This window comes from Marmota marmota, unplaced genomic scaffold, assembly GCF_001458135.2.
Source record: "Marmota marmota marmota unplaced genomic scaffold, marMar, whole genome shotgun sequence".
Taxonomy (NCBI): Eukaryota; Metazoa; Chordata; class Mammalia; order Rodentia; family Sciuridae; genus Marmota; species Marmota marmota.
The window spans coordinates 929,441-942,147 of NW_026000185.1; the positions used below are offsets into that span (position 1 = coordinate 929,441).

At 54.4% G+C, this 12,707-nt stretch overlaps 1 protein-coding gene across 1 annotated transcript in view; it reads left to right on the top strand.

Moving 5' to 3' along the window:
- The window catches only part of Emp2 (epithelial membrane protein 2), a 31,272-nt gene extending 18,786 nt beyond the window's left edge, over positions 1-12,486 (top strand). The window contains exons 2-5 of the mRNA XM_015490725.2: positions 4,317-4,453; positions 4,961-5,051; positions 7,684-7,830; positions 9,402-12,486. Coding sequence (XP_015346211.1) covers positions 4,376-4,453; positions 4,961-5,051; positions 7,684-7,830; positions 9,402-9,589 — 504 coding nt within the window. The 5' untranslated portion in view covers positions 4,317-4,375 and the 3' untranslated portion in view covers positions 9,590-12,486. The remainder of the gene's footprint in view (positions 1-4,316; positions 4,454-4,960; positions 5,052-7,683; positions 7,831-9,401) is intronic.
- The last annotated feature ends 221 nt before the right edge of the window (positions 12,487-12,707 follow it).

The following is a 12,707-nucleotide window of genomic DNA, read 5'->3' on the forward strand; positions in this document are numbered from 1 at the left end:
GGGGGGGGGGGGGGGGGGACGAGGACGCTCACTGGGCAGGTGGCAAAACTAAATGGCATCCACGGGGAGCCAGGGCAGGGGAGCGGGCACAGCCCCACAGCAGAACACCAGGTAGCCATTCCAAGAACGCGGTGGACCGTCCCGTCTCTGTGGGGTTGTCATCAGCTGAGAAAGGAGGCAGGATGGGGTTAGAGGTCAACCTCAGGAGGCCAGGGCCCAGAGGGCGGCTGGGCACCCTAATGGATGAGCTCCGCCAATCCAGAAAGCGGACCGTGGATGTCTCCTCCAATCAGGAGAGAAGGAGTGAGTGAGGGGCGGGGCATGAGGCGGAAGTGTTACTCCGGTGCTGCTCCCTTCACGCGGAAACAGCAGGGGGAGGGAATTAAATGTTCCCCCTAACGAGGGTCTCTGGAAGGCTGCGTGGGAAACTGGAGGGCGGTGACCTCGAGGAAGGGACGGGGGACTGGCCAGGGGTGGTGGTGGAGCGAGGAGACTCACGCTGCATCGAGATGCAGGAGTAAAGAGCCACTTTTATTCCCTCTTAAAGACTGGTGGGGTTTTCTCAATTTATAAGTGATTTCTCCCGAAGTTTCGGGTCAGGTCACCAGCAGTGTCCTTGGGTTTGCAGTTCTGTCACTGATCCGCACCCCGACTCTTTGTGTTTGTTTACTTATTGATCTGTTTACTGGAGCTCTGAATTCCAGATGTGATCCTGGGAGAATTCTAAGTGGGTGACATCTACTTCTCGGTGCCCTAATTTTCACGGGCACCCAATGGTCCCAAACAGTCTCAAGTCACCCTTCCATATATGGACCCCAGCCCTTCCCTTATGCTGGACTCAGACCTTACTTGACCTCTAATAAGAACTTACCCCTTTCTCTGCAGGAACCAATTCCTGATGTCTGAGATTTTCAACCAAGATCATTCCCAGGGGTTAAGGCAGTACCTCCCAGGCATCAAGCATTTGAGATCCACCCTCAGGGTTTTTGCTAACACTGAGGTCCCCCTCTTTTTATTAACATAATCTTTTTCTTTAATGACTCACTTTAAAACTTGAATAAAATTGTTTTGAAGTGTCACTTTATATCATTACTATAAATCTATTACTATAAAAAGAAAGAACCTTGAAAATAAATATAATAAACTCAAAAATGTTATTAAATTCTAGTTACAAACTATGGTCTAACAAAGCTCTGTCTTTTCTTTTGAAAAAACAAAATTGGTGTGACAGACAGACTAGCCCTGTTTCTTGGTGTAGTCAGGAGCATTGGAGAGGACTTTCTCATCATGTGGTCGAATGCTCCCTATCAGTGCACCATTCAAGATAATCCTTGTAACATTTGGATTTCATGCTTGGGGAAAGAGGGGGTTAGAGCCTTTTTTCCTTTTCTAGAAAGTTTTGGTTTTATGTCTATATGCTTTTGTGTTGTCTAAGCTGGACAATGTGTAAAGCTATCATCATCCAGGAGTTTACGGCCAGAAGAACTTGGCCTTTTGACATTCCAGCCCATATTTAAGTGACATGGCCTTTAGATGGTTCGTGAGTTTTTTTCCAAGGGTCAGAAATGCATCTATTTGGAGGCAGCATACGATGGCAACTGGGAATGACGCAGGCCTGAACAAAGGGGAATTTGTCCATTTGAAAAGAATTGGAAGAATCTCTGAGCTGGCTCATTGGGTCCTTCCAACTGGTGATGCACAGCATTGCTGGGGCCTCCCAGACCGAGGGGCAGCCTCGTAGCTCCTGGCTCATTCTGGAAAATCCTGGGTCTCCGGGAGTAGACCCTGTGTGAGTCCAGGAGCCTCAGTGAGTTCCAGGAGGGGGTAACAGAGGGAGAGTGGTCATGGTCCGAGGGAAGAGCTGGCAGAGAGGCGGTCGGGGGGCTCCCGCAGTGGTTCCTGCATGTTCACTGGAGAAGGGAGAGAAAGGTAGCCAGAGGAGGGCCGTCTTAAATGATCCTGATTTGGAAATGAAAGTTCCATGGAGAGGGTCTCTGCGTGATCTCAGAAGAGCTCCCCATCCTTCAACAGGCATGAACCCTGAAACATGCTGAATGAGAGAAGAGGCCACATATCGTGATTCCATTTATATGACATGTCCACAGCAGGCAGATCCTTACAGACAGAAAGCAGATCATGGATGCCGGGTTGTGGGGAGGGGAAGAGGAGGAATGACTGCTTAAAAGGTGCAAAGTTTCCGTTAGGATGATGAATGTTCTAGAACAGGATGGGGTGATGGATGTACTAAGCATCACTAAGGGCAGGTTTTATAATGTGTGTGTTTTACCACAATAAAAATTATCTCCCCCTGAAATGACTGTTGAATTACAAAGAAAATGTGCAATGAGTGATCACAACCAACCAAAGTAGGCACCATCAATAATGGCACCGTCTGACACCATGCCTCCCGGTGGGGGTACACAGGAGGCATTGCCTATGAAGTGTCTGTCCTGCCAGGAAAACAACCCGACGGACGGACGGACGGTGGGGACACCTCAAAGACGCGTTCGCCAGGCATTTTCCATAACAATGGTCAGCAGTCTTCTATCACTCTCATGAGAAGAAAAGAAAGGTACCATTCCAGCCTAAAGGAGACTAAAGAGTCTTGATGGCAAAATGCAACCCACCATCTTAGACTGGATCCTGGGCCAGGAAAAGAAGCTACATGAAATATTATTGGGATAATTAGAGAAGTCTGAATAGACTGCAAGTGAGGTAACAGCATTGTATCATGTTAAATTTCAGAGTTGTGGTCATCGTACTGTGGCTATCTGAGAAAATGGACTTGCTTTTAATTTTTTTTTTATTTTTAGTTGTTGATGAACCTTCATTTTTATTTATTTTTATGTGGATCGAATCCACATGGGAGGCAAGTGCTCCACCACTGAGCCACGATCCCAGCCCCTGGACTTGTTTTTTTTTTTTTTTTTTTTTTAATTTGTTATAATTAGTTTTATTGGACTTGCTTTTGAGAACTGCACTGAAGTATTTAGAGAAACAGGTTTGGTTTAGACAAGTGGTGGGCAAAAAAAATGTGTGTGTACATGCACATATGTTTTATTCCATTTAAAATTGGGCAAAAATTTTATCATAGTCAAAGCAAGGTCTGATTTTTAACTATTTTTAATTAATTTTATGTTCTATAAGATTTGATAATAGAATCTGATTACAAATTACAGGAATGAAAGAAGAATGACTCCAGTGTTGATTGTAGGGGTTGATGTGACATCTTCACTTGACATTTGGCTTTTGCTGACCAAGCCGATGGTCATGTTTGTAAAACTGTTCAGACTTCATCAACATTCCCCAGTGGGACTTTTAACCCCCTGATATGGAAATCGTTCTTTTCAATGCTCTCTCCCCACGTCATCTAGGTTTATTTTTCCCGTCTTTTAATGTGAACTAGCCCAGCTCCAACAAGTTCTCACATGTTACCGCCTTTGGTCCCCTTTGAGAAGGATCCAGTGTCGCCCGTCGGTTGAGAGCAGCCTGAGTTCTTTTGCCAGATCTCCAACTTCGTTTTGCAATCACTTCCTGTTGTATATTATTCAGATTGTCTTTACCAGAATCAAAAAAAAAAAAAAAAAAAAAAAAAAAAACCACCCTGGGATCTCAGTGGCTTAACAGTCAAAGGCTTATTTCTCAGCTGCAGTCCGTGTCCAGGGTGTGAGGCTTCAGCATGCCACAGCTGCGCTGCCCCCTGCTACTCCCTGGGGGAGGGAGCACAGAGGCTTCCCACAGAAATGACCTTTGGCCCCAACGTAGCTGCAAAGGAGTCTGGGAAATGTAGTCTCCTTGTGTGCTCAGAGAGAGGGAAGAGAAATGGCAGCTGTGGGTCACACAGTGTTTTTGTATGTTACGGGCCAATGTTGTTCAAATGGTATTAAGAGGAGGGATGTCTGAGTGGGGACCGATTTCAGAAGCGGCCAGATCATCAAGAACTATTTTCCTACCGTGGTCATTTTGCTTTTTCATTAGCAGGGCCTGTGGGAGTGAGTGCTCACCGAGTTTCTGGGATAGAGGGATGGGGAGCAGCGTTTTAACACGCAGAGCCCCTCCTTCCTGATCTGTGCCCGCAGTCGGCTGAGGAGCCGCAGCTGAAACACCGTTCAGAATTAGAGATTCCGATTGGTCCCTGCCTCCCTGTGGCACAAGGGACTCTCGGCTGCTGGGTCTAACAGGGGACAGCTCCTCCTGCCACCTTTGGTCCAGTGTACCCCGGGCGAGGAAAGATGACAGAACTGGCTTGATTGTCCTAAGACCCCACTGAACTTTATTGCATCATGACAAATCTGAATCTGTCCCCCCCCCCTTAGCACACCCTGATTGGGCTTTGCCGTGACCCTTGGCCGCCCGCCTGCCCTGCTCCGCCACCATGCTGGTGCTCCTTGCCTTCATCATCATCTTCCACATCACCTCCGCAGCCCTGCTGTTTGTGGCCACCATCGACAATGTAAGTCGCCTCCCCACCCGCTTGGAGCCCCGGGTCAACAGTGGCAGGATCCGGTGACCTCAGTGCTCTGAGGCCCCCCGGTGCCCTCCGTTGGCTTGATGGCAGTTTGGACAGTTTGGAGGCGTCCTCCCTGCCCCGTGGCCCTGAGCCCAGGCATGGAGACTCTGGCCTCAGCATGGGGCTTCTGGAGCATCCATGTTCAGGTTTGATTGGGGCAGGGCCTGGAGGACACGACCCTGTCCTCTCCTCCGATTCCCACGCGGCCCTGCTGAGCCTTTGCAGAGGTCCTGGGAATTCGGGTCTCCTGCGGACCAGGCTCTCCCTTCAGCTCTGCTGTCGTCTGGGGCTTTCCTGTGTGTTGTGCCTCTGTCGGGATGCCAGCAGCACCTCTGCCCTTACTTGTGACAATTAAAAATGTCCTCAGACGTTGCCAGCTGTCCTAGTAGGACCTGCCAGGGGGCGCCGGTGTCTGCCTCTCTAACCGCCCGTTTCCCTTTCTCGCTGCAGGCCTGGTGGGTGGGAGAAGGTTTCTGTGCCGATGTCTGGAGAGTGTGCACAAATGGCACCAACTGTACGGAAATCGGTGACAACTTTCAAGGTGAGCGTGGATGGCGGGAGCTGGCCGAGGAGGCACAGTGGAGAGGAACCTGTACCCCTGCGGAGGCGGGTCAAGGGGTCTGCCCGCGCCCGGCACAGGGGGAGGGGACCCGACCAGCTGATCTGGGCCTCACCTCTTCTGCTTCCCGCCTTCCCCTTCCACAGCCTCAGCCCCTCTGGGTCCCCTCTGCCTCTTCCTTGTCCACGCCTGGCCACGTCCCCTGTCGCAGCCACCCACTGTGGCAGAAACCCAGAGCACTTCTGCCCCTTGGGCAGGTCACCAGTGCTTTGAGGACCCCAGTGCCCTCAGCCACCCTCACCTCTGCGTACGTATGGGATTAAGCTCGGGGACTCCACCCCTGAGCTACATCCTGGGCCTTTTTATTTTGTATTTTGAGACAAGGTCTTGCCGAGTTGCTGAGGCTCACCTTGAACTTGTGATCCTGCTGCCTCAGCCCCCTCCCTGTCACTGAGCTAACAGGGGCGGGCCACCACACCCGCTACATGTCCCCGTTTAAATGAGGTCAAATATGAAAAAGGGCTTTGGAGATACAGAAAAGTACATTTTTAAATTTAGTTTTGTGGTGTTGGGATTGAATCCAGGCCCTGGTGCGTACGAAGCATACCCCCCCAGCACTGAGCTGCACCCCAGCCGCTGTCTCTCATTGTGAAGGGCAGCTGTCCCTGTAGAACCAAGTCAAGATGCACTTTGGGATCCCTCGTATCTGACAAAATACGGACGCCCTGTTACCTCGGTGTTTCAGATAAACAGTGAATCATTTTTTCTTATGAGCATGTCCCACGTATTACATGAGACAGTCTCACGCCTAAGATCAGTCACTGTCTACCGACACTCGGGTTCACCTGGGCACCCTCTTTTGGTGCGGACAACTGATCTCTGGTTTGGGGAGCAGAGGGTGCTTCTCTCTGGGTCCCAGGGTCTCAGTGCGCACTGAAGAGCAGCAGCAAGGGCTGGGGCTGGGGCTCCGTGGTGAAGTGCTTGCCTGGGGACAGCATCCACGTTCACATCCCAGCGGCAGAGATACCAGTGGCAGGCGGGGTTCCCTGAGCTCCGCCCTGAGCAGGGGCTGGGCCCTTTATGCACGGCCTCGCCAGGCGGGAACCATACGGAAACTGAGGCAGAGAACAGTTGTGTGACCGGAAGTGGCCCAGCCAGAAGCAGTCGATGGAGCCAGGATTCCTTCTAGACATGACCATGACCAACAGCCAAGCACACGGAGCCATCAGCGCCACCTCTCTCCCACTCTGTTTGTCACGCTGAGCCTCAGCCCAGGGACCGCCATTCTTCCTACCTGGCAAACCCAGCTGTGGCCAGTGTGTGCCCACGTCCCAAGCAAGCCTCTGTCACTTGCTGGTCTGTCACAGCCTGTGGGACCGCTTGCTGGTGGTTGTCCCTAAGGCAGTGGTCAGGGAACTGCTGGCCAAGCTCAGCTGAGGCCGGTTTTGGAGTGGCCCTCAGAGCTGAGATGGGTTCTTACATTTGTAAAGAGTGGTTAAAAAGAACAAGAACCCCAAACCAAAACAGCACAGAGAATAAGGTCCGCGAGCCTGCGGGCTTCACGGTCTGGCCCCTGCTTTCTGAGGGCCCACTTTGTCTTCACGGAGACGTACCATCCAGGGCACTTTCTGTCTCTGCCCCTGAACCAGCTCCCCCAGGAGGAGGAAAAGGCTGCCCTGGAAACCAAAGGGAATCCAACGGGCCAGACACCCTCCCTTCCGGAAGCTCTGAGACGGTGTCTGGTTCTTTCTGGTTCAAACCAGAATAAAACCCAGCCCCAACCCAGATCCCTTGTACCTGCAGGGGACTGGGGCCCGGACCCCTTGAGCACAGCATGGCTTGCAGATGCCCAGGTCCCTTCTATAAAGTGGCACGTGTCTGCAGAGATGTCACCTGCACACGGCTTCCTGCGCTTCAGGTCACCTCCAGATTCCTGAGTCAGTGCCCGCGTGTCACCTCGTTGGTGTGGGCTCCGCGTAGTGCCAGGGCAAGGCAGATCCAAGGCTGGCTCTCTGACGCTCTCTAGTTGTTTTTCCTTGAATATTGTCCACCTGTGGTTGTTGGGTCCACGGTGCTCAACCCTGCTGTCCCCCTCCAGCAGGACTCTGTCTGTCCCCGAGGCCTGTCCTGCCTGCACTGGAACCTCTCACTGTTAAAGCTGGTCTCAAGGAAAGGAATCCCCTCTTTTCCCACGTGGGGATGACGATGCTCATCCTCTCACGTGTGCCTTGGGGGCACACTGGGGTCCTCGGAGCGCTGTCAGGAGCTCCTTACGCAGTCCCATGGGCCCGAAGCGCACCCTCCCGGGCCCCAGCCTGGCCTCTTGAATCGCATCTTCCAGGGTGATGTGACGATCGCACTTTAAGCCCCCTGCGAGCCACGCATGTGGGAGCCGTGCCCCAGCCCGGGGCCTGCAGAGGGGGCTCCTCCTCCACCTTCCAGATAAGGGCGTCAGGGCCCCCCCGTCAGGGGTGTGTGTGGCTGTCGGGAGGGGTCGGGGGGCTCCTTGCTGCCCCTGGGCCCAGATGCCCAGGCGCATCCTGTGAGGCGGCTCTGCGGCTCTCTTGGTGGCTGTGGGTCCGTCCTCAGCCTGGCCCTCGGCCTCTGCCCGCAGGCTACGCGACGCTGCAGACCGTGCAGGCCACCATGATCCTGTCCAGCGCCCTCTGCTGCGTGGCCTTCTTCATCTTCCTGCTCCAGCTCTTCCGCCTCAAGCAGGGAGCGAGGTTCGTGCTGACCTCCATCATCCAGCTGCTGTCATGTGAGTGAGGGCGGGCAGCGGTCCCCTCCGGTCCCCGCGGCAGTGTGTATTGAGAGCGTGGTCAGTTGGGGTCAGGGAAGGCCCCCCAAAGGCACTGAGCTGAGCGGGGACCTGTCAGGGTGCAGGAGCCGCTGTCACCCCTGTGCTGTGTTGGGGCAGCGGGGAGGGGGCAGCACGCTGGCCGGGGAGCAGCGTGGCCAGGAGTCAAGAGCCGGCCAGTGGCGAGGGGAGGTGTGGGAGGTGGGCCAGCGGGGGTCCAGACCCGTGGGGTCCTGTAGGCCACGGACAGCACTTGGGGTCTTCATCCTAAGCTGGCGGGAGCCATCAGCAGAGTTTAGGCTGGTCGGTGGCAGAAGTGCCCACCTTGGGCCAAGCCCCTGCTGCCGGCTGGAGGTAAGAGATGACCGCATGGTCCCGGTCCTGAAGGAACTTAGAGAAGGTGGAGGTGGCACAGCACTTTTTGTACCTATGAAGTTTAGCAAGACAGAAAGTGGATGAAGACGTCCACTCCACGACGTGACTATTCGTTGTTATAAGCTGCCCAGAGGAGTCTGGGCCCCTGGATGGACAGTCCCACAAAGACAGCCTGGCTGGACCAGGGCGGGGTCCTAAGACAATCAGGGAGCTTAGCCTCCTGTTGGCACTGACCTCTGTGAATGTCATCAAGTGTTCAGCTACAATACTGTGGCTGTGCCTGAGAGAAAATCCAATTATCAATGACTTTAGCCATAAAGATAGTCACTGCTTTTACATAACAAGTAGCCTGTAGGTTGAAAGTGCCAGAGCTGGTTTGAGGGCTCACAGCATCAAGCACCCCGTCTCTTCCCATCCTTCTAGTCTGTCATCTTCAGACTGTGAGTGACAGCCTCTTCATGACCCCAAAAGGGCTACTGTAAGTCCAGACATTTCATCCTGATCTAATAGCATCTAAAGCATTCAGCAGGGGAGAAGGAAAACAATTAAAATATGCTTTTTCCTCCTTCATCTCTTTTCAGGGGCTAATATTTTTCATTGAAGAATTTTCTCTGGCCAGAACTAGGGTCACATACAATTGTGTCCATAAACTTTAGCTAGTAAACTGGGGTGACAAATAATCTGGCCTGCCCTGTGTTTGTGTAAATAAAGTTTTATTGGAACACAGCCACTCCCATTTTTTAATGTGCTCTCCCTGGCTGCCATCACGCTCTGGCCAGAGTCGAGCAGTGGCGACTCCTCTAGCCCTTGAAAGCCTAAACTATTTACTTCGTGGTCCTTTGTAGGACAAGTTTGCTGACCTCTGGCTTAGACCAAGAGTGACGTGTCCTCTGGACAGGGTTCTTGGCTGCCCACACAAAACAGGTTTCAGCTAGTAAGCAGTGTGGCTTTAGGGTAGATGGCAATATTCTGCTGTGAGCCAGGCAGGTGGCGCATTCAGGAGGCTGAGGCAGGAGGATCGCAAGCTCAAGGCCAGCCTCAGCAACTGAGCAAGACCCTGTTGAAATAAAAATATGGAAAGGGCTGGGGATGTGGCTCATCCGTCCTGGGCGCAGCTCCCGCGGCTCCCCATCGAGCCCCCGCTTTCTTTCTGGCAGGTCTGTGTGTGATGATCGCGGCTGCCATCTACACGGACCGGCGCCAGGACCTTCACGAGAGCAACCAGAATTACTACTCCCTGACGTCGGAGGGCAGGTACGGCTACGCCTTCATCCTGGCCTGGGTGGCCTTCGCCTTCACCTTCATCAGCGGCATCATGTACCTGATACTGAGGAAGCGCAAGTAGCTCCAGGCGCCCGCCACCCTCCCTGCACCTCAGAGTCCACACTCAGATAACCGTTTTGTATATAATCGTTTTTTTGTGGTTTTTCTAGCAAACATATTGTTTCCTTTAAAAGCCAAAAAAAGAAAAAAAGAGAGAGAGAGAGAGAGAGAGGGAGAGAGAAGCGTTTTTGCATTCTTGGGATGAGAGAGGAGACTGGCATTCCGGCTGGCATTCAGAACTGCTGCCCACCCAAAAGCCTGAGCAAGACAAAGGCCCATCCAGCCGCGGAGACCAGGAAAGGCAGGCGGCTGCTTCTTAAGCGGGGCAGGGTGGGGGGTCGTGAGGGAGGAGGCAGCCAGTCCCTGGGGACACGCTTCCTGCAGGGTTGGCCGGGCTCCTCCTCAGCTTCCTCCCAAAAGGGCCCAGGCGAGGGGTGACCTTCACGTCGGCCCGAGCCGCGGGTGAGAACCGGCATCAGGGCTGCGTTCTGTCTGTAGTGAGCCGGGCCCCCGCCTCCTGCAGCAGGCTGGGCCACAGCCCAGAGCTGCTGACAGCATCTCTGCCTGCGTCAGGGACAGGGGTCTGTAACCTGTGTCAGATGAAGGCAAAGAATCGCTGCAAAAAGTTCCTTAGGGCATCTTCAAATGCAGACTGTGGACGCCCCCAGACCCGCAGAGCCAGCGTCCAGCAGACGGCCTGCGAGCTGCATTTCTAGTGGGCTAGGAGATGCTTAGATGGCTTAGAGCTGGGGACCACCTCCCGGAGCCGGTGGCAGAGCCGTCTTGGACAGGTCCGTGGCCTGGTCATGTGCAGATGGCCCCACTGAGGCCAGACCTCAGCCCCCGGCCCCTCTTGGTTCTCACTCTGGGCCACCGAGCTCCTCTCCCAGGCCCTGACACCTCCAGAGGCTGTGCAGCCTCCTCCCCAGCCTCCCTTCCTGTCCTGCATTCTGAGGCTGGCGAGCCTCCCTGACCTCTGTCCTGGAGCCCAGAGGACCTGCCACTGTCCAGTCCTTCATCCATTCATCCGTCAACATAAGTGACGGCATGCTTGCCACGTGGCAGGCGCAGGGGACCCTGTCTAGACAACCTGCGTCCTCACAGGGTCGTCATCAGGTGGAGAAGAAAGACTAGAAACCAGTCAGAGCTAGTTACAAGCCGTGACGAAGAGCGGCAGACGCCACCGAGCGGTCAGGCGGAGGCCCGGGCAGGAGCGGGCTTGGTGCCCACCTGTCCTGACAGCTCCGGGCGTTCAGCTCCCTCTAAACATAGCTCCACTTGACTCCGACACGTGGGGCTCTGCCCAGTACCTGTCTGCGTTGTGGCCAGAGGACACTTCCATGGAGGGTCCTGGGTCCCCAGCCAGCAAGCAGAGGCGCATCCCCCAGGGCCATAGTCCTCAGGCTTCCAGGGCAGGGGCCCCCCGGGGAGTGAGCACTCCTGGTGATTCCGAGAGGGGTCGTCAGGAGCCCGACCTCGTACCTCAGCACCCTTCTCCTCTTGTGTTTGAGCATCCCCCCCGGGAGGTGACCCTGGGATGGCGTAGGGGATCGTGGGCTGTTTAAATACCTTGGCCCTGACCGGGTGGTCTGCCATCGGCCCAGTGGAGGTGGAGCTAGGGAGACGTCCGTCCGGTGTGAGTACTTTCAGGGTCACCAAGGCCCCTTCAGTGCAGAGCAGTGTCTGTTCACTCATTCGCTGGTTTCCACAGTTGTATTAAGTGTTTTCCGTGTTCCATGCCTTGGGGGGGGCTCCCGTGTGGAGTTTGCCGTCTCTGAAGCAGGACCCACTCTCTGTGGAGGGGTCACCGTCAGCCCAGTGCCACGGGCCAGAGACAGGACGATGGTCCCCTCCTGACCCCATGGAAAAGGGTCACCAGGCTCACTGTGGGCAAGGACGTGAGCCGCACCCCTGGGGTCGGCAGGATGCTGTAGGAGGAAGCTGGGTCTGGGGCGCCCTCCCCTAGGCTTTCTCCCCAGGTGGCTTTTCTAGAACTTTCTGATATTCACAATAGAAACAATCAAAACTCCTTAGAACCAGAGCTGTGGAAAGCCCAACCCCCATGCAAGGCACGAACTCCCCCCACAAAATAACTCTGGGGCCACAGAGTATATCTGTCACCCCTGATCTGGAGCAGCCCGGGGTCTCCCAGCGGGCTGCACTGGGTCCCTCCATCTGTGACACGACTGTGGTGAGGCGTGTGGGAAGTCGGGAGGGTGGGGCGGCTGCCCCTCGTCCTCCCGCAGGTAGACACACCCACCTGGTGCTCATCGTCATTGGCTCGAGAACCACCACCAAATTAGCTGGACATCCAAGAAGCCAATGTCAGGACCAAATCTGCCACTGTGTTGGAAGGAATGTAGCCTGCGCATCTTATGACATTTTTATAAAGTACTGTAATTCTTTCATGGAGGGCACGTGATGGGGACAGACTAACTTGTTTTGTTATTTGCATTAAAATTATTTTGGGTCTCTGTTCAAACGAGTTTGGAGCTTGCTTGGCGCGTCACCCTGCGGGACGTCTGAATGCAGGAGAGTGGGGCCCCCTGCGCCCGCCCCCTGCTGCGGGGTCGGGCCTGTGTGTGGCCAGGCGGACCCCAGGATGCTCCGCAGTACCCCACGGTGAAGACCCACTGTGGCGGCCTCCTGCGTGGGGAGTGAATCACTAAACTCGCTAGTGATTGACAGGTTACTCACCAAAGAGCAACTCGGCCATTTTGTACATGGGAAGGCGCCGGTGATGGGGAGGTCCCAGGGGAAGGCTGAGAGGCTACTGAAGAAGCTTGCTTTGGGGACACATGTGAATTTAGGGCAGTTAGAGACTTGCTGCTTACTGTGCCTTTAAAATAGTCCATTTTCTATGTTTTGTATAATCTGAAACTGTACATGAAAAATAAAATTTAAGACGAATTGCTCAGAGCAGCAGACTCGAGTGTTCCCTGGCGTGATGATATCTAGGGTAGAGATGCCGCCCCGGAGCAGCGGGGTCAGTGGGTGTCTCGTTAAGGTGAGAGCCGCTGACGACGGACAGCCGTCAGGAGGTCACCTCCGCTCCTCCTGCTCCCTCAGGGGCTGGCGTGGTGGCCACCTCAGCAGGGCACAGGATCCCACGCCCCTGCCTGGCGGGTGATCTCCTAGCA